At 44.4% G+C, this 20741-nt stretch overlaps 1 protein-coding gene across 1 annotated transcript; it reads left to right on the plus strand.

Annotated features, from left to right (window-relative positions):
- The first annotated feature begins 644 nt into the window (after positions 1–644).
- Positions 645–15036, plus strand: WNT9B (Wnt family member 9B). Its single transcript, XM_044447119.1, has 4 exons — positions 645–745; positions 10576–10832; positions 13027–13292; positions 14560–15036. Exons 1-4 carry the CDS (start codon positions 645–647, stop codon positions 15034–15036), a joined length of 1101 nt encoding a protein of 366 aa, XP_044303054.1.
- The last annotated feature ends 5705 nt before the right edge of the window (positions 15037–20741 follow it).

Genomic DNA, 20741 nt, shown 5'->3' on the forward strand with positions numbered 1-20741 from the left:
AAAGTGCACATGCGGAAGAAAACTGCGGAAAGAAGCCCAGCTCAGCGCTGTTCATCTAAGGAGCCTTTCGCCTCATGGGCACATAAAGCGGGAAGGTGCTAGTTGTTACCTTTTTAAAAATTCATACTCTGCTTCTCTTTCTCTCTGTATATAACCTCAAAGAGCCTTATAGAAAAGGTCATTAAGTACTAAAGACAAGAAGACAGACCAATAGGTTCCATGCCATTAATGCAAGGTCAGGATAGCTTGCACTGAAAATTGCAAATAAATTGCAAATAAATTGCAGGATAACTCAGCGCAATCCTCCAACATGGGCGGCGTGCCTGGAATTTTGCACATGCTTAGGGGCGTTCTCCCTTCTTGGCGAACGCCCGGGGGTTCTGGGGCCAAGCTTTGGCTTGCGGGGTGGACGGTCTCGTGCGGCTTGGCCACGGGCGCTTCCCGCGCTCCAGGTGCCCGCCGCACCCCCTGGCGGTCTTTCGCCCTCGTTTCCCCCTCGGAGGCGTGGCCGAGGAAGGGCGACCCTCTCCCGCCCAGGCGCCGCTTTAAAGTGCTGCGGAGCGCCTGCCGCTGAGAGCGCAGCGCCATGCCGAGGCGGGGAAGCGGAGGATCGCAACGCAGCGGCGGCCGCAGCAGCCGGCACCATGCGCCTGCCGCCGGGGAAGCCCCCGCTGCCGCCTCTGCGGATTTCGCTGGCCGCCGCCACTTACTGCCTGCTGGTCCTGCAGGTGGACGCCTATTTCGGGTCAGCGGCGCCTTCCCTTTGGCGCTTGACTTTTCCTTCGAAATACCTAGTTCGCGCTTGTTTTATTTTATCTTCCTGCCTCAGATTTCTATTTGTTTCTCTCTTGATTGTTCTTCTACAGCTCCCGTGGCTATACAGTTATTTTTCTTGCTTCCTCTTCTCATCTTCCCCTTTCTGCTTCAGTTATCGTCCTTTCTTCGTTCCTTCTTCCCTCTTTTTCTATTTTCCCCCGTAGTCTTTCCTTTTCTTTTTCCGGCGTTATCATCTGTTTCGTCTCCGTTTCATTTTCTTTCTTTCACGATTTTTTTTTTTCCTCTTGTGAGCCTCCTTTAATTTTCCTTTTCTGACGCTTGCCTTTTCCAGTCTCTTTGGTTTTAAAGCTGCGCTCTTAAACATGTAAACCCGTTCCACTGAATGCACTGTGACTTTCTCTTGAGTATGCATGCATAGGATTGCCCTGCAAATTTCTTTAGGTCTCCAACACGTCCGTTTCCATTGTGTTTTGCTTTATGTATTCTTTTCTTCTTCCTTATTTAAGCCCGTCTGCTAGGTTGACTATTTTTTGGGTTACACAGCTTGACAAGGTAAACGCACACACCACGGTTAAATCCCACTTACTTCGGTGACCTTACTTCGGAATCCTGCTGTAGACCAGTTGCTAGGTTGTTGCATTGCTGCGCCCACAGTTAAACAGTGGGTTGTTCACAAGAGTAGGGCAAATGTGGGAGCTCGAAGGGGGACAGCATCTGTGTTCTGCATGCATTACAAGGTTGCTGGATGAAATTCCTTACCTCCTCCTCCGCTCTGCGAGCTGCTCTTGCGAAAGTTCTGCCAGTGCCAAACCCCTTCCACCTGCAGATTGCATCGGTGGGATTCGAGCAGGGGATAGAAAGAATGATGTTGCTTTGTGTGGACAATGTAATGATGGGATGGGAGGAGAGAGAGCTCTGGCAGCATAGATATCTGAGGCTGGAGTTTTTAATGTAGGTAGGGTGTAAGTGTGTACCCATAAATACTGCTGTGGCTGCATATGGATGGACACACTCGGATCTTTGCCATGTGCACAATTTCTCCGTGTGAGTTGGAAGGCACATTTATACTGAAGGTGGTTATACTGAAGGTGGATTTTATTTGTGTGCCCCCTTTCCCCAGCATATTGAGAGAAGTTTGTGTTTGCTGTTTCCCTTCAAAAGGTTTTATTGGTCACCCTTGCTATCTGGGGCAACCTACTGTGTATAATTGCATTGTGGTATATATCGTGCTATAACTATGTATGTATGTTGGAGGACCTGCTCCCCATTTAATCTTCTAAGCAGTTTTATAATAAATCTTGTAATTTTATTTTATGGATTAGGTACATAAACATGCTTGGAATAGATCCATTTAAATCAAGAGGACAAGGCATGACCAGCCAAAGTCCCATTAATTTCATTGGATTTACTGAAAGCATGGCTAAGATTTGATCTAACCCTTTATCTCTTAATTCACTAAAGATTCAGCACTTTCACCTCTGAATTCTCCAGTGCATAAATGAGCCCAAGACAGTCTTCTAAATTTTGATTTTATACTAAAGTGGATCTGAAGTAGAGTTTGCATGTGGATGCATGTACCTTGAAACGCAGATGTGTGAAAATCTAGATTTTGAAGATTTGAATATCAAAGGTCCACCTTGTGTGTTTTTAAACACCTCGACTCTTAAGCTTTTGAATGAAAAGCTTTATCTTCCAGCTCTTTAAACTCTGATCCTGTATGCTGTTGAGTGTAGATTACATTTAATTCTGTGGGGCTTGTTTACAAGCAAATATTCATAACAGTGTGGTATAATGCTCTCAGTATTCCCCAGGAAATACACAAGCCATATGTGTACAACTCTTTCTGATCAGCAATGAACTTATTTATTTATTTATTCATTCAATTTATATCCTGCCTTTTTCCTACAAAGGGCTCAAGGCAGCTTACATCATTCTCCTCCTCCATCTTATCCCCACAACAACAACTCTGTGAGGTAGGTCGGGCTGAGAGTCTGTGACTGGCCCAAAGTCACCCAGTTGGCTCCATGGCTGAGCGGGGACTAGAACTCAGATCATCTGAGTCCCAGTCCCATGCTTTTAACCACTACACCACACTGGCTCTCCTTGTGGGACATTGCAGATTTTGAATTGACATGTAAAAATTCTGCTTCTCAAATCACAAGCTTTCATTTTGCAACAGTCAAATCCTTGAATTTATTAATACCTAACAAGTCCTCATAGTTTATTCTGAAAACTTCAAGAGCTCCTTTCATTTGATAAACCAGGAAGCAGTGCTTAATTTGCCTGTAACAATTAGGGAACAGGTAATGAGTGCTGATTATACAATGGTGCATAACCATGCTTTTGTACACTGTTGAGTGATCTTATTATGTGATATGTTTACCCTTCAGCTCTCTTAATAATTTGTATCTCTAAATGAAAAGCTGTCTCCTAATCCCCCCAAATTAGCTGCTTTTTAACAATGAATTCTGAGAAGTACATTCACCACACAGAAAAATTATATTGGGATTTCCCTCCAAAGAGAATAAGTATTTATTTACCAAATATAGGAAGGATATCCTCATTTTTCATCAATAAGACCTCATAATTATTCAAATGTACATATGCAGTACAATTATATGCATATCTACTCAGGCGTAACTGACTCTGAGTTGAAGGTGCATATTATTGCTCTCTTACTGGCAATCCTGAATCTAAGGTTGCAGTGCTGTTACACTGACCAAAAAACAGGCTTAGCCAGTAAAACAAAGTGCTAAGTTGTAACAATGGGGAAGGGTCATTATAACATGCTCCATAACACCATTTTTAAGTGGAAAGTATAGGGGGAAGTAGAGGGGAGAGAAGTTGTAGAAAAGATGCCTTGATCAGATTCGGATGACACACTGTGCTTTGTTGTGTTTTAGCCACAAGGTGCAGTGCCTGTGGGTGCCAAGTTGAATATGCAAGCCCTGTTCACAGGCTGTTGTGTCATGTGCACCCACATCCCCCCATTTACTTGGCATGGCTACCCACAAGCAGGAACCACATATTTTTAAAAGGGAGCTTGCAAATGCTCCACATGCTGCAGCCTAACTGTGGGGTAAATAACCAATAGGGGGCCATAGTATCATGCCTCCTTGATTGAGGATTTCCATTTGGGTAGTTTGCATATCCATAGACACTGTTTCCCCACCACTGTCTTGTGGGCAAGGGATAAACACATGCACAGAATTTCTTATAGCTTGCCTTAGACCAGGGAATGCGGCATAAGTGCATAATGAGTATGCATAATATTCTCTTACACCTGAATCAAAATGTATAAAATCTGAAGCTTTCATGCAGCTGCTTAGAAAGGCTGACCCAAAATGCTGAAGCAGGATAGTACCTATGTTCCTGAGCTGTAAAGCCCCCATAACTCAGTGGCTGCTTGCCTGAGGTCACTTGTTCTCTCCACCCTTTCTTCTCTTCCCCATAATATAATATGGGGAAACAATACTGGCCCACCTTAAAGAAAGCCAGTGCCTTAAAGAAAGCCATCTAAGAGCATGGGACTGGGACTCAGACAATCTGGGTTCTAGTCCTCACTCAGCCATGGAGCCAACTGGGTGACTTTGGGCCAGTCTCAGACTCTCAGCCCAAACTAACTCACAGGGTTGTTGTGGAGATATGACTGAGAGCAGCTGGAGGAGAATGATGTAAGTTGCTTTGAGTTCTTAAAAAAAGAAAAGGGTAGGATAATAAAGGCCTATTGTAAAATTGAAACATATGAAATATATTGTATTTTCTATATTCTAAATATTAGTTTTTCTCATGCCTCTTAGGTGGAGGGAGTTCCATAATTGTCAGATAGACACCAAGGATGTCCATCAAGGAACCCTTTAGGTTAGAATGGTGCTACGTTTACTATTATTACCATGTTACATTTATATTGCACTTTTTTAATCTTGTGAGGAATCCTAGGCAGCTTACATAGTTCTCCTCCACTTAATTCTATCCTCACAACAACAGCCCTGTGAAGTAGATTAAGCTGAGAGTGAGTGACTGGCCCAAAGTCACCCAGTGGGCTTCATGGTCAGTCAAGGGCTAGAATCTGGATCTCCCAGGACCCCAGCCCAACACTCTAACCACTATGCAACACTCACCAGTACAAGTAGGTTCTCTTTAAGAGCTTAGTACAGCTAAATATAAGTGTGTGTGTCTGTGTGTTTCTCCAGCTCCTTGAGTTATAACTGAAATGTGATAAAATCATTGTGGATGAGTTGTTCCTGGCAAACCCTGCCAAATATCCAGAAAAAATGTCCTGGCATGCTTTATGCCTTTAATTGCCTGCTTGATCTGAAACAAGGGTTATTGCCTGCTAATGTTCTGCAAATCAAACAACTATTGAATACATGAGAACAGGGGTGGGTGCGAAAACTGCCAACCCCATCCTTACATCCATTGTAAAGGTGGCTGTTGAGTTCTCTAGTAGCAGAGATTCAGCATTTCCTAAAGGAGGCTTAAGTCAGTTTGACACAATGAGCATCTCTAATGAAGTTTCCAAGGTGCAGTTCTAGAAGGTCCTGGTACAGACTTGCAGAATGGGCTGTCGTCCCCTCTTGAAATGTCAGATTGGTCCATGTCCCTTCAAATTCTTTGGGGTCCCTGTTTACACTGCTTGTGTTCCCAACTGCCCGATTTGTATTTTTGAGTTCTCCATGCACCTCTTACCAACCAGTTTTCTGAGGTCCATAATGCTGTTAGCAGCACTGGCTCCCGCTGTCTCTGCAGTCCGCATTTTGTGGTGTTTGTTGCCTCTCCTGTTGCTTCATTCTACTGGCTGTTCTTTCTTTTGCTGTCAGGATCTTAGAAACTGGGACTTAGGGCTTTTCTCCCTGAGCCATATAACCTGGTGTCAACCAGATGTCACAGGCTCATTCACAGTTATTTTTCCTTGTGTGGCTCTGAAAACACAAGTTGTTTCAAGAAAAAAAAAACCCATCAGAAAGATTGAACATTCAAATATATATTTTATTAGAGATCAGTATGACCAAATAATTTGTGACAGGTACTTAGCAAAGGTTGCCCAGAGTCTCTGCAAAAGAAATTAATTAAGAAACCCCACAAAGTGTTTTCAGAGTTTTTAGCTCCATAATGGTCCTCTTTGTCCACACAACCACATTGAACAGGGATCCTCTTGCTGTCCTTCTCCCTTTTGTGGACTCTCTTCTGCTCCTGACTGAGCTGACTGAGTACCCTACCCATGATCTCATGAAAAGATTGTGCATTGGCACCTGAGTGAGGCTCCTTCTTCCAACTTCTTTGTGGGAGGATTAGAGTATTTTTCACCCATGGCTCTGTATCCTCCCATATTCCATTATACTACAGAAGGTGGCGCTATGGGATAGTGGAATTACAAAAATAGGCTTCTGTACCAAATCATGGTGCCATCTAGGAAAATAACCTGACTTGCCTTATTTAAACCCTTCCTGCCCCCTACCCATGAAAATGGCTGGAAAACTTAGGAGTTATTATGGGGGATGACAACATTGTGGACAGGCCTTGTAAACTTCCATGAGTGAGGGATCACAAGTACACAATAAATGCCTCATGTAGGGAAGCCCACATGCCACTTCGGTTGGCATGCTCTGGGCTCTCGGACTTCAAGTCCTGAAATTCCCTGCACAGTTTCTCCCTCTACTCTAGAAGAAGCCCACTTGGCAATGCTATGTTCAGGCTTCTACTTTTTCTGCTCTAACAGACTCCTGCAAATCTCAGTTCTTAGATGGTGTGGCCATTCATAGAGATACCAGCAAATAAATTACATAAAAACGGCAAGCATGATCTACAGTGTTGTTGTTGATTTTCCTAATAGCTGAAGGGTTCCCTTTTCAGGGCTTATTTGTAGTAATATTCCCAGTGTGATAAAGACTATAGCGAGCATGAAGGATACTAGTATAAGTGTGAACCAGATGTAGTGGCTGGATTTTCAATATCTGGAGTAAGTTACTGGTTCAGGAATTGCAGTCTCATTTCAGAAGCAACCTGGGAATATCAGCATGGTGAGACATTTTTACAGAGTTTGGTGCTCCTTTTCCTTCCACAGGTGAGACTAATGCTGTCCCAACCAGACATTTACACAGCACAACTGCACATATATCAAGTCTTTTGGAACTCCCAAGTTCCTATTAGAGGGAAAGATTACAGGTCCCTGTAATGTCTGTACTGATAGAGAGCTTGTGTCTTAGTAAAACTACCAGCATCTTGCATTGTGTTGGCTGTTGTCTCATGGTAACTAGCCCAACCTTTGGGAAAAGTGCAAAGTAAGGTACTTCTGTTTTCCTTGTTTAAATAATTGCCTTATTATCCTGAGAGTCCCTTGGACTACAAAGAGATCAAACCAGTCAATCTTAAAGGAAATCAGTCATGACTGTTCTTTAGAGGGAAAGATACTGAAGATGAAACTCAAATACTTTGGCCACCTACTGAGAAGGAAGGATTCACTGGAGAAGATGCTGATGCTGGGAACGATTGAAGGCAAAAGGAGAAGGGGACAGCAGAGGTTGAAGTGGCTAGATGGCGGTCACTGGAATGGTTGGTGTGGGCTTGGGTGGACTCCAGGGGATGGTGGAAGACAGAAGAGCCTGAAGGAATGTTGTCCATGGGGTTGTGATGAGTTGGACAAGACTTTGCGACCTGACAAGAAAAAAATCTTGTGTCATATTTAGCTAGAGAATTGAATTATGGATAACTGAGACAAGTGTTGCATGACAAGTCATGATTGTTTCAGAAGTCCAGGAATTCCATATTTTAAAATAGTGGTCTCTATCGTTCTTTGAATGCCTTGAGAGGCAAATCTGAATTTTCTGTGTCTAATAATGGAATATTATGGTACCTTCCAATGTCACTGCTTCTAGAAATTGTGTAAATAATAGATAATGTCCTGGAAGTGAAGCAATTGATTCAAACTTTGAATACATTTGTAATCATTTAAATACCTCTCTGAATGTCTTGATATTTTTGAGAGAAAATTCTACACTTCCGCACTAACTCTCCAAATAAATCTTTACCGCAGCTGAACTAATAATTTTTAAAAAGTGCATTCCTATTGCCCATGTGGCAGATTCTTGTACATCTCTGAACTCAGAGACATGTGAGCATCCAGTGCGAGGTGTAAGGTGCAGTTCTGGTAATCATCATCTGAATTCAGGGCCAGCAACAAGGAGGGAAGGAGGCTGGGGCACCAGTAGAAAGCAGTGCAACTCCCACAACCCCAGTCCCATCCCCCCTGCCCCGAAGCCCAGTTCAACCTTGGTGGGGGCAGCCGGTCTTGTTCCTTCCATTCTGGCTGTGAGCAGGTGGGGTCTGAGCAGTGGTTGGAGGACCTCTGTGCTTAGATTCTGAAAAATCCCACGGTCTTCCAGATGATGTCAGGATAAAATAGGAATGCATCCTAACACTATTATTTTAGATTTAGTTTTTTCCAGACATCTTTTCTAATACAGTGGTACCTTGGCTCACGAACTTACTCCGTTCCAGGACTCTGGTCGTGACCCAAATTGGTCATGAGCCAAGTCAAATTTCCCCATAAGGGTCAATGTAAATAAGATTAATCCATTCTGCAACTATTTTTTTACTCACAAAAATGTGAAGCTAAGTGACAAAGAACAATAAAGATCATGGCCATCCTCCCCCCCCCCCAGCCATCGTGCGAGGGGGAGACGGGTGTGATCTTGGGCGTGCTGGGGGAAAGGCGGGCGCAATCACGGCCATCTCTCCCACCCGCAACACGACTGTGATTGTACCCATGCAGGGAAGGCGGGCGCTCACCCAATGCAGAGTTCACAACCCCCGGCAAAATTTTTCAGAAATTTCTGTTCGTGACCTGATTTGGTCGTGAACTGAGGCATTCGTGAGCTGAGGTACCACTGTATTCTCATTTTCACAGGGAATCATCTATTGTGTGGGAATCATATATTGTGCACTGTGAAAGGAAATCAGTAATAAAAGCATTCCTTTCTTCCTCTGAAACAGAAACAGACACTGGGCAAATAACAGATTATTTATTTATCAAACATTCATTGCTAGTAGGAAGCAATGAAAACAGGGAAGACCTGTAAATAAGAAACTTAAAGGCACAATAGCCCTGAAGAGATTTAGTAAATTTTTGGCTGTCCATACTAGACAGACTGCCACGGTAAATGACTTTTTTTCTTAAAAGAAATAACAAATCAGCTATAGGAGGAAGAATGGGAAAACGCTGGATTGAAACCATTTTGTCAATGTTTCTTTGTTTAAAAAGATGACTAACTTCTAGAAAAAGGAGTTAGTATGGAAGTAACTTGTTCATTCTTGCACTTTTCAGTATTCCTCAAGTCTTCCATGATTCTCTAGGATAAAGTTGTGCACATTCTTTTAAAGCCTGGATTACCACAAGTGAGCTGGTGTGCTCGTTCACATGGCTCAATTGTACATGCAATTCATTGGCTTCCCCTGTTAGCAGGAGTGGCTAAGGAAGCTAAGGACGTTCCTTTCCTGACTCAGGGCTGTCTGAACCCAAAACTCAGGCTTGTCTCTGCTGTAACAAACCAGAGTTGTGACCCAAGGACAAGCCCGTTTGGTTGGAGATAAGTCAGAGTTCCAGGTTCAGACATAACACCAAGCAAGCCAGGGAAGGAGCATCTCTGGCTTCTTTAGACACTTCCATTGGTGGGAGCAGCCAGGCGGGAGCAGTCACGCTACCTAAGCAAGCACACTGGATTGTTCATGGTAAAAAGCAAAAGTGACCACCTGGACTACTGCTGCTTTTGAAGTGGACCATAGTGGGATCACAGATATGGAAGCTAGACCAAAGGGCAGCCCTGGATACTAGCGTCAAATGTTTCTAGAAACTGGTGAAAGATTATCTACCAGAAGTCTCAGTGATGGCATGTTTTAGGCGTTTATTTGGGAGTCTTTCTGCTTTGCTTTCTCCCCAGTCATGTGTTATATTAAACAATCTCTAATACTGCACTATTGTGTACTTATTGGATTCTGCATTAAGAACTTGGCACCTGCCACTTCTGATATCATTTCATTTATTGGAGACAAAATGAAGTATCCCTTCTTAATGTTGTTATAGCTGCTTGGTGGAAGAAGGAGATACCTTGATACAATTTTAGTTTAGCCCCTTTGTAGTTCTGTACAGTTCCCCAAATGAACCCAGTCAGTTGTTTTCTTTATTCACATGCTTTCTGCTCGCTCGCTCGCTCTCTCTTTCTGAAAGCTATTCTGGTAGACTTTTCCTTAAGTCTTGGGGGAAGTACCAGCATATGGTATCTTGGATACTACATCTTCCTTCAGGCAAATTTTGTCTTGTACAGGAGTCATCCTTCACATATTCATAGACTTTACTTGACATGTTGATACATAGTAATTTCTCTTGCTTTCTGGCTGTCAATAGTGAATAATTTCTTCAGAAAACCAATCTTCTTGCGTGCATTCAGGCTCAAAACTTGCTTAATCACCTTTGGATTATATTAAAGTCTTGCCAAACTGCCCCATCCACCCTTTTTCTGCATGTTAGAACTAGCATACCTCAGAGGACCACCATTCGGGAAGGAGCTTCCCTGAGTTCCTGACTTCATCTCAAATGCAGTGCTTTTCCTGCTGCTGGTTTGCAGATTAAGCTGCCACTCATCAAAGGAATTGATTTCTCTACAGGCATATGTGACCTATTCCCATGTTTACCTGGAAAAACTGATTGGGAAAACCACATCGCTGATGGTTTGTTCCATTAGCAGTGATGTGTCCTTGACCTCTTTAAAGCTGTGACTGATTTTTTTTCCCTCCCTCTCCTAGCCTGACTGGGAAAGAAGCATTAGCTCAGTTTCCTCTGCTGGGGCCCTCAAAAAGCCTTGGCCACTGGAAGGCTCACCTGAAGCAATGTGACCTGCTCAGGCTTTCTCGGAAGCAGAAAAGGCTTTGCCGCCGGGAACCCGGGCTAGCTGAAACCTTACGGGATGCCATCCGGCTTGGTGTCCTCGAGTGTCAGTATCAGTTTCGCAATGAGCGCTGGAATTGCAGCCTGGATGGAAGGGCGGACCTCCTGAAGCGAGGTATGAATGTCTGCCCACCAGCTCTTGATAACACCAAACGCGACACCAAAACAACATGGCAATTTCCCCCTGTTTTTCTGGAAAGAGGAAACGTGCCCACAGGACCCTAGTATGGGGTGGGGGGGGGTGCTGCAGGGCCTGCTCTAGTTCTGATCCCCTTCGGGAGGCCATGCCTTGCCCAACTGCCTTGCCAAAGTGGCAAGTGTGTGCCTGTAGAGAAGAAGCTTGTGAATCACCCGTGCACAGTGGGAAAGAGTGCCTCCATTCTGGAGTGGCGAGCATCAGGAAAGCAGTCTGTGTTGTGACGGAATGGAAGAGTGTGTGGGGAGACTGTCTCTCTGCATGGAAGAACTGACAAGGTGGAAACATGGGGGAAGATACGTGTCTGTGTGTCGAGGGGGAGAAAGCATTCCTGTGGGGAGGAGGAGATGTATGGGTATGAGAAAGAACACGTATGCACGTGCATGTGTGCACTTGTGCTAGGGAACACGTGTCTCTGTGCATGAGTGGGAAGAGTGTCGATATCATGGGGAGGGTGTTTGTGTGCAGTGTTTTCATCTGTGGGAAGGAGGAGAGCTGAGGATGGGGGAGTACGAAGACCATCTGTATGTGTTGTGGGGAAAGTGTCTAGTCCGTTTGTGGAGGAAAAGTTTGTGTGGGGTGTGTGGAAAGAGTGTGCATGGAATGGAACAAGTGTGGGTGAGGGGGAAAGAATGGTGCTTGCGGTGGGGATGGTGCACTGCACCCATCTCCCCCCACCCCCAGCACACCCATGCCCACCACCGCCTTTCAACTGGCCCCCTGTTGCAAAAGTTTGAGGACCCCTGGGCTACGCACTCTCCACAGCATCCGCTGGCATCAGTTACATAAGGCTCATGATTGGAGGAAACTTGGTAGCTTGTCTGTGCGATCGGAAGTTTCGCTCGTGAGCTAGTTTGCAGAGATAAGGTATCGGCAGTTTTGCAACTGCGGTTCTCCTCTTGGCCCCCCATGTATAACACGCCCCTCCATTTTTAGGTAAATATTTTAAAGAAAAAGTATCATCTTATACATGGAAAAACATGGTAAGTCACAATGTAGCATAAAAACATCATTAAAATAACCCAGTGCAAACTCACGGGCCATTCCCAAATGCCTGCTGGAATAAAATTGTTTTAGCCTGCTTACAGAACCATGACAGGGATGGCTCCAGCATTCCAGAGCTTTGGGGGTAGTCCCCAAGAAGATCCTCTCCTGTGCTTCCACCAAGGGTGCCTATGAAGGTGGTGGGACCAAGAAAAGGGCCTCCTCAGAAGATCTGAGAGTCTATACAGGCTCATACAGGAGAATATGGACTTCCAGGTAGCCTGGATCCAAGCCATATAGGACTGTATATGTCATCACTGGTGCCTTGAACTGTGCTTGGAGGCAGGTTGGGAACCAGTGATGGTGTCTCAGTAGAGGAGCTGTGCGCTCCCTGTAACCAGCCCCAGTCAACAATCGGGCCCTAGCTCTCTGAACCAGCTGAAGTTTCCAGACACTCTTCAGAGGCAGCCCTGTAGAGAACATGCGACAGTAATCCAAAAGGGATGTAACTAAGGCATGCGTCACCATGGCCGAATCAGACAGCGAAGGAACAAGTGCAGCTGGTGTCCTCGTTTTAACTCTGCACATGCAGCCCTGGCCACGACTGAGACCTGGGCATCCAGCCTCAGGGCTGTGAACCTGTGTCCTCAGGAGGAGTGTAGCCCCATCCAGCACAGGCAGAAGCCTGCCTTCTGACTGACAAGGAGCACCTCTATCTTGCCTGGATTAAGTTTCTGTTTGTTCACTGCTTCCATGGAATTCCTGGTTGCTTGTAACTATCTAAGAAAGGAAGATGCCTCACACCATTAGGCCAAAGTGATCAAAGTTCAGGCCAAGCTTCTTACTAGTCTAAGCAACCAGGAGATCGCCTTCTGTGGTATATTATTAATTTCAGTTAAGTTTTAATTTATATATGAGTGGGATTGATGTAGCAGTGGGCATGAGAGGCAGAGCACTAAATCTGGTAGTCTGGTTTAAACATTATTCCATGCATGATGGGCTGCAGAGAATGCTGCTGCTGCTTCTGGCCTTTCTCCTCCTCCCTCCCATGGGCCACTTAATCTAAGGTGTTCTCGTTGCCTAACAGTGCTGCTGCTCACTCTTGGCTGCTTGGCTTCCTTTCCCCCAGGTTTCAAGGAAACAGCCTTCCTGTATGCAGTGTCTTCAGCAGCGCTGACCCATTCCCTCGCTCGGGCATGCAGTGCAGGGAGGATGGAGCGTTGCACGTGTGACGACTCGCCAGACTTGGAGAACCACAAAGCGTGGCAGTGGGGAGTGTGTGGAGACAACCTCAAGTATAGCACTAGATTTTTGAAGAACTTCCTGGGCCAAAAGAAGGTTGGGAAAGACCTGCGGGCCAAGGTGGATATCCACAACACGAATGTGGGCATCAAGGTGAGGATGAAGGCCTTGTGCAATTTGCCAGGAAAAAGATGAATGGCACATTTTAAAATGTCCTAGGTCAGCATGGCTCCCTCCTCACCACTGCCAAGTGGCAAACTAGACTCTGGCATGTCAAACTTAGGTTTTCTTCTGTGGACTACAGGGAGAGCAGTGTGCTTTTCACAGGTAGGTTGTACAAGTTTCTAGATTATAGGACTGTATTCAAGATTTTCCAGCTACATGCCCCATAGACTTGTTTCCAATTTGGTACCAGACATTGTATTTTTAGCATAGCTGGCGTACCTGGCATCTTGACAAAACAACAGGATGGCCTTGTTTCAATAACTGACACTCTGGTAATCTCTGGACTATTTCAATACACTCTGTGTGAGGCTGCCCTTGAAGACTGCTCAGAGGCTTCAGCTTGTGCAAAATATGTCAGCCAGACTAATAACTAGGACCCTAGTTCTGGCCCACTAGCTTGGACTCCCATATGCTTCTGAGCCCACTTCAGGGGGCTGGTTTCAACTCAGGAAACCTGGATGACTTGGTACCACAATGCTTGACAGAGTATCAGTGCCCAGCATCTGAGCGCTTCTTCCAACTGCCACCTGTAAGGGAGGCTGCCCTGGTGGCAACAAGGAAGAGGGCCTTCTCAGTGGTGGTCCTCACTGAGGCCTGCCTGACACCAAATTTAGTATGCTTTTGATGCCTTCAGTGCACGTAGCAGCTCTGTACAGCACATGGAGAAGGCTATTTCAGCTGTTTTAACAGGTCTAGTTGTATTAACCTTTCTTGGTTATTTAGGCTGTTTAAATTCAGTGTTACACTTCTGTAGAGAAATTTTATAATGCTTTTATTGTGCATATTTTATACTGCATTTTATTGTATCTTATGAATTGTTGTAAACCTCCCAGAGAGCTTTGGATATTGGATGGTATAATCATAAAATAAATAATAGCAATAATAGCAGGTGAACTCTAGTCCAAAGAAGCTTATGCAGCAATGACTCTCTTGGCCTTCAAGGTGGCACAACACTCTCTTTGCTTCTTAAGTATGCAGCAGTGGGCCTGCATTTGTCTGTGAGTTGTGCTCAGAGTGGCTAATGGGCAGGTTGACAGGGCCGCAGGATCCGCCTTTAAAAAACATTTAGTGGCTTGAACACTTGCTCTCCAAAGGTTCACACTATCCACAAAACTCTTTTGCCATCTTCTGGTTCATTACTCATGATCCTGGCATGCGAGAGATAGCTGTCCATTCTTTTTTCCCCCTTCCACAGGCTGTGAAAAATGGACTCAAGACCACTTGCAAGTGTCATGGTGTATCTGGTTCATGTGCTGTGAGAACCTGCTGGAAACAGCTGTCCCCTTTCCATGAGATGGGAAAGCTGCTCAAATTACGCTACGATGGTGCTGTCAAAGTCTTCAGTGCTACCAATGATGCCGTGGGCCACTCAGAACTGGTGAGCCCCCAGCACAGTGGCCACTTGGCCAAAGGCCCGGTTGCTCCCCGCTCCACTGACCTGGTTTACATGGAGGACTCTCCCAGCTTCTGCCGGCCCAGTAGATACTCCGTGGGCACTGCTGGAAGGACGTGTTCTCGGGAGGCCAACTGTGACAGCATGTGCTGTGGCCGGGGTTACAACATCCAGAGCCGCATGGTCACCTTCTCCTGCCATTGCCAGGTGCAGTGGTGCTGCTATGTCGAATGCCAACAGTGCATGCAGGAAGAGGTGGTTTATAGCTGCAAGCAGTAAGGAGGTGACTTGACAGCTGGAAGAAGAGGACTGTTTCCTCCTTGGATTGCGTGCTGCAAGCCCCCTTGGAACTTGGGCTTCCCCTTCAGATTGAGGATAGTACTTAACCCGTTGTGTTACTTGTCCCTTGCAACAGTTCTACATCACCAGAGTTTACTCTGCGTATGAACAGGGCAAGGTGGAATCTCAGCAGCAGAAGCAGTCAAGCTTCAGGTCTGGTTTTCCTCTGGACAGACCAGTATTTGTAAGAATTGTTCTGAAGATACATAAGGAGCTGTATTGAACTTCTGACTGGACATCTATCCTAGGACTATGCCTGGGAGCAACTGCCCAAAGTCTTAGGCAGGGGTCTTTCCTTGCTTAAAATTATTTCTAAATGGTGCAGGCATGGACTGAAACTGGTCCCCTAATCTATGCAAAGTGTGAACTCTGCTGCTTAGCTATATCCCTTCTTTTGAACAAGCCAAGGGTCTAGTTTATGCCAAAGGTCTGAGTAGCAACAAACCCATTACAATGGGATGTTCAATAAGAAACTTCCAGGAAGAAAAGGGGGGGGCAATGATCTCGGCCCACAGTTACAGCATATATATATATATATATATATATATATATATATATATATATATTTTTTTTTTACAAAATTGCTTAACTGGACCAAGGGCCGTTTTCATTTCACAGCATCCTCAGGCAGCTGCCTCAGGACCTATTTCACACCATTGCCAAGGGTTTCCATTCAAAAAGCAGCTGGGTGCCTCCATTTAAATTTCCCACTGGTTTAAGCAGCAACTGTGCCGCATCACAGCAATTTACCTGGCACCTGCTAGTTGCCCAATGCTGATTCAATGCTGCTCACTTCTGCTGCCACCTGAGCACTCAAGAAAAGGGGACATGGAGGAAGAACACCATAGAATGCTGCTACAAACCTGCTCGCCTCCGTAAAACTTGCTCACTGGTACTGGGAATCCCACAATGAGTGTATTCCTCTCTCCTGGTAATGTGTAGGGTGCCACACTTGATATGCTGCATTTTTAAGGGACCCAACCCCCTGTAAGAGGGGTACAGAATGAAGAAAGCGTGAGCAGGTGATGGGGGCAGGGAGGCAGATTCCTTCAGCATTTGTCAACTCAGTGTAGTGCTGAAATTTGGGGGCAGGGGTGGAATCTAATCATAACATTGGTTTGCAGTAGAAATGTCCAAGGGCAGCTACTGGAGGCCGAAGGGGAAGTTTTCAGTGGCAAGCTGGGGAATATGGATAATATTAATAATAACTAATGTGTGGGCTGGGGAGCAAAAAAGACCCTAATTTATGAACAGTTGCATAATAAGTAAATTAGGCTGACCTAATGGCATCAAGAAGCACATCCAGCAGGACAAAAGCCTTTGAAACAAAGAGAATATTTGGCAGGGTAAACTGTTTGGGGGTTTTGAGGGGATTGTTTCCTTGGCAGCAAAAACTATGCTAATACTGACATTAGAGAATACTTATTACAGCTTTAGTCAAATCAGTGATTCTCCTTGATAGCACAATCTGGCTCAGCTGTATGAGTTTCTGGAATTCTTGTAGCAGAAACACCACACATTCTGCAACTGGTTCAAATTGTTCTGACGTGTAAGAACACACCGACAAGTTTGCATACTGTGGCCTATCTAGAGCTAGGGGTCATTGCTGAACAATGTTCCTGGGGTGGTGGTGGTGGTGATTTGATAGACTGGCACAAAAAGCCAAGGCTGATAAAACAGCCGTGGAAACAAAGAAGGGCAATAGCTGAGCAAAAGCAGACATTTGATGTAAGACTAGTTTGCTAAACTTGCAACATTCCAACATAGCCCACCAGCCATACAGAGACAGTCCTCTATTTGAAGAACTGTCAGGTTCAAATCTAGTTTAAAGATAAAGAATTATTAAGAAGGGAGAAATGAAGCTCTGAAGGTGGCCATTAGCAGTTAGCACCTGAACTGCAGGCTGAGGAGGCACACAAATCACCTGTAATACTTCCTTTTTGCAGGTTGTACAGATGGTGATTATTTACCATTGATTATGAAACTGAATTCTTTAAAAAAAATCCAACCTATCTTTTCATATGTTAGGTTAAGACACATTTTCTATAACTTTTACAACTTGTGTCCATCTGACTATAAATGAATCAAGTTGTAAACAAAAGATTGTAGATATCCTTAATTCTCCTATTTCCAATACCTTAAATGAGCAGGTGATGATAAAAATACTGATTATACTTTGCAGTCCTAAGCTAATCTTATTAGGACAACTTAAACGGCCTTGGGACAAGAGACTGAGAATATCAGTCTTTATCACCTGGGTCTCTAGCACGGTGGATGACATTCAAAATGTGTGCATACTACCACCAGCAGGGCTTCTGGGGATGATATCCTCACGCATGCTTCTCTGTATAGGACTCTACTCCCAGGGCCCTTCAGAGCTGCCTGCTGGAGTTCCAAGCAGAAATTACCTGCAACTTCAGCCGTTGCTGCACAAGTCCAGAAGTCTCTGGGTTGGTGGTCTGTCCCACGCCACCTGACAAAGTTAGCACCTATCCAGGATACCAGCTTGATGGATTGGGGCACCATTTGTGGGCAAGATCACACAGATCAGAGGAGCAGGCTCTACAGAGCATCACCTTAACAAGAGCTCAGTACATCTAACTCCCCACTTCTCCCCAAGATTCAGTGTCAGTATATGCTAGTATGAACTTAAGCAAGAAAGGGAGAGTCCTTGATGAAAGAGGCCATGAGCCTGTTCAGATGGTTCTAGTGCCATGTCACATCCCTGAGGAAGGTAAACCAAAAAGAATGCTAAACATATAACTGGCTGGCTCAGCCACCAGGAGAGTGGAACCTACATGCAAGCTCCTTCAAGGTAATGACAGACGTGAGTTGACATGCATCAACCTGTTCTCATCAGGAAAGAATGCAAAGTTCCCAAAGCTTGCATTAAGACACTTAAGAGGGGAGCAAACATTTGTAGATACCCTGACCACAGAATAGCTCAGGAACTTCTGTTATGGCTTCCCACCATTTCCACTGATCTCCAAGGTCATGCAGAGTATTCAGGATGTTTAGGCAGAGGTGATTCTGCTAATGTCAAGGTGGTAAAGACACCTGTGGTTCTGGACCTCATCAACATGTTGACAGCAGAATTGGTACTTCTTCCAGCCTGCAGAGATCTGCTAAGCCTGCATCCCATCCCTCACCAATACCTGGAGTTCCTGAAACTAACCACGTGGAGTACTACTCAGTAAGTATAATCAGCACACTCCTGTTATCCTGGAAGGTCCATTAATACATGAGGATTCTTCCTCAGCAGCAGCAGCTCCTCATACGAAAGGACCACCTTGGGTAAGAGGTTAAGAAGTATTATTTAAGATAGTTTCCTGTAAGAGTTTTTCAGGTGACCTCAAGGTGTCAGGTGTCATAGCATTCTAGGGGACCTTTCCAAGGATCCCACAGGAATATGTCCTAACATAAAAATGTATCTCGGGTTACCCTTCCTTATTAGCCTTCTGGTGACAAAGTTTTTCCCATTAGTGCAGTCTTGTGGGAAAGCACTGCCAAAGGCTCCTTTTGAGTCCCTGGAAATGGTCTCCCTTAAGCCAGAAACTGCTTTACCTGGTGGTAGTCATTTCTGCTAAGAGAAACAGAGCTAAGGGGCCTCTCAGAGAATATGCATTCCTCCAGCTTAGAGGAGAAGGAATGACACAGGGCACTGAATTCTACCTAGGAAAAGAAAAGGAAAAAACCTCACGGACTGTGAAGCCTTGTTCAACTTGTCCAACCATCAGCCCTGGTTAGAAGTGTGTCTTCTATCCTGGACAACTGATTGAGGACAAGTATAGTGCCTGCACATTCCTTCAGAAGTCTTCCAGTTTCAGAGGGAATCCTAATCCGTGCTGTGAACATTCATCCTCTACTCTCTGAAACTTACTGTGTTTACAGATATTGGATTGAACTTAAGTGAAACATGGCAAACCTGTATCTCTTTAAAGCTGCCAGCATTTCAACTAGTCTTTGACTTGCTTTAATAGCAGGTTAATAATTAAGAAGTAGTAAGTGACCATGTTGCTTGTGTCCATAAGGACTACGTAAAAGTCTACTTTCTTTCTTACAGTAATTTTGAGGATTCCATATAGGAGACTACATCCTGTGTTTTCTGGCATCCTTTCCCAACCTGAGACACTCCCAAAAATCCTGACCATTAGCAATGCTGACTGGGGCTAATGTGGTTTGATGTCCAAAATGTCTTGAACAGTGGTTCCCAAACTGTTCTGTGGAACCCTAGGGTTCTGTAAAAGCCTTGTGAGGTTCTGTGAAAAATCTCAAAAATCAATTTTAAAACACTTTAAAATGAAACCACAGAAGGTCAACTATTCGATTGTCAGTTGGGGTCTAAGCAGCAAACAAGGAAATGCATCACGTCATTTGGTTTCTAGGATTTTATTGCATAGTGTTGGGAATAATCAAAATAATTCATTTGGGATATTACCATATGATCGCTATATTCATTTGTTATATTTAAAATGTTTTCTCTTTATTCCCAAACCTACTGTGTTATGCATAGCACTTAGGTAATAGGAGCAGTTGAAAGAAGGAAAAACATTGTAGGTTCACAAAGCCTGGTAAAAATCAGGGATAGAGTTAGGGTTCCACAGGAAAAAAATGTCTTCAGAAAAGTTCCATGACCAAAAAAGTTTGGGAACTGCTAGTCTAGAGGATGCCAGGTTGTGGAAAGCTGTTTCATAGTTTCAGGGAGGGACTACTGGCTCTCACCAACTTCCCTCAGTTTTTACCCAATATATTACAACCAGCCACTTCCTGATTTTTTTTTTAGCTCTCATCAAATCTTGCATATGCTAAGGCATCTTAAAGATTAATTTATAATGATGTAGTTATAGTCTCCACATTATTGCCCAGTTGACTTGAATTAGTTTTGATTCTTAAACACTCTATATACATTAGTAATTATTAAGCATGACCTCACTCATTATTTTTGTGTGGGTCCTGTTAATCCTTAAGGAAATCTTTTTTCTAAAAATTCCCATGGGCTTTCAGGACATTTTCCAATTGGTTAGGTCAAAAGCAGGAGCAAATGGATTGGTTTCAGCACCAGGTAACTGTAGGATGACTCATGCTGAGCTCTTCAAGTCATGCACTAGAGTGTGTGAACTGTACCAGCACATGCTAGTTCTGGCTCCATCCTCTTCGGTCCAGGGCAACAGATTTCTCCTGTGAGAATGTGGCTCCAGGGAGAATTTCCATTCACGACTGAAGCCAATTCTGGCTACTCTGAGTAGCAACAGCTGTCTGGATTGAGCAGAGGTCTTCACAAGCAATGCTGTCCAAAAATCTTTAACTGGAGATTTCAAAGTTTAAAGCCAGGCTCTTCTGTATATAGGATCATGTCCACAGAGCTATGTGGAAGCTCCTGAGGAGGGAAAATGCACTCTTGCTGGGTATGTTAGAGGAAACACTTGCTGATCAGTCTAAACTAAGTATAAATGTCACATCATGGGCTACTTCTGTGAACCAGTCATTGGAGCTCAAATAAGTTGGCAGAGCATTTTCATATTGTCCAGATGGAACAGTTCACACATTTGTTCTCAAGTACAGAATGGCTCAAACCCTTAATGAGGGCCTTTGATAAGTATTCTGAATTCTTGCAGAGGATTTAAAGTTTTATCTGCTGATCTTGC

This window comes from Varanus komodoensis, unplaced genomic scaffold (genome assembly GCF_004798865.1).
Source record: "Varanus komodoensis strain SLA01 unplaced genomic scaffold, ASM479886v1 scaffold50, whole genome shotgun sequence".
NCBI classification, from domain to species: domain Eukaryota; kingdom Metazoa; phylum Chordata; class Lepidosauria; order Squamata; family Varanidae; genus Varanus; species Varanus komodoensis.

Bases quoted from the DNA above. Each gene is read 5' to 3' on its own strand.
- WNT9B (XM_044447119.1), top strand. From the start codon at position 645: ATGCGCCTGCCGCCGGGGAAGCCCCCGCTGCCGCCTCTGCGGATTTCG. The intron at 746-10,575 runs GTCAGCGGCGCC...TCCCTCTCCTAG, and splicing joins CAGGTGGACGCCTATTTCGG to CCTGACTGGGAAAGAAGCAT. The intron at 13,293-14,559 runs GTGAGGATGAAG...CCCCTTCCACAG, and splicing joins ACACGAATGTGGGCATCAAG to GCTGTGAAAAATGGACTCAA.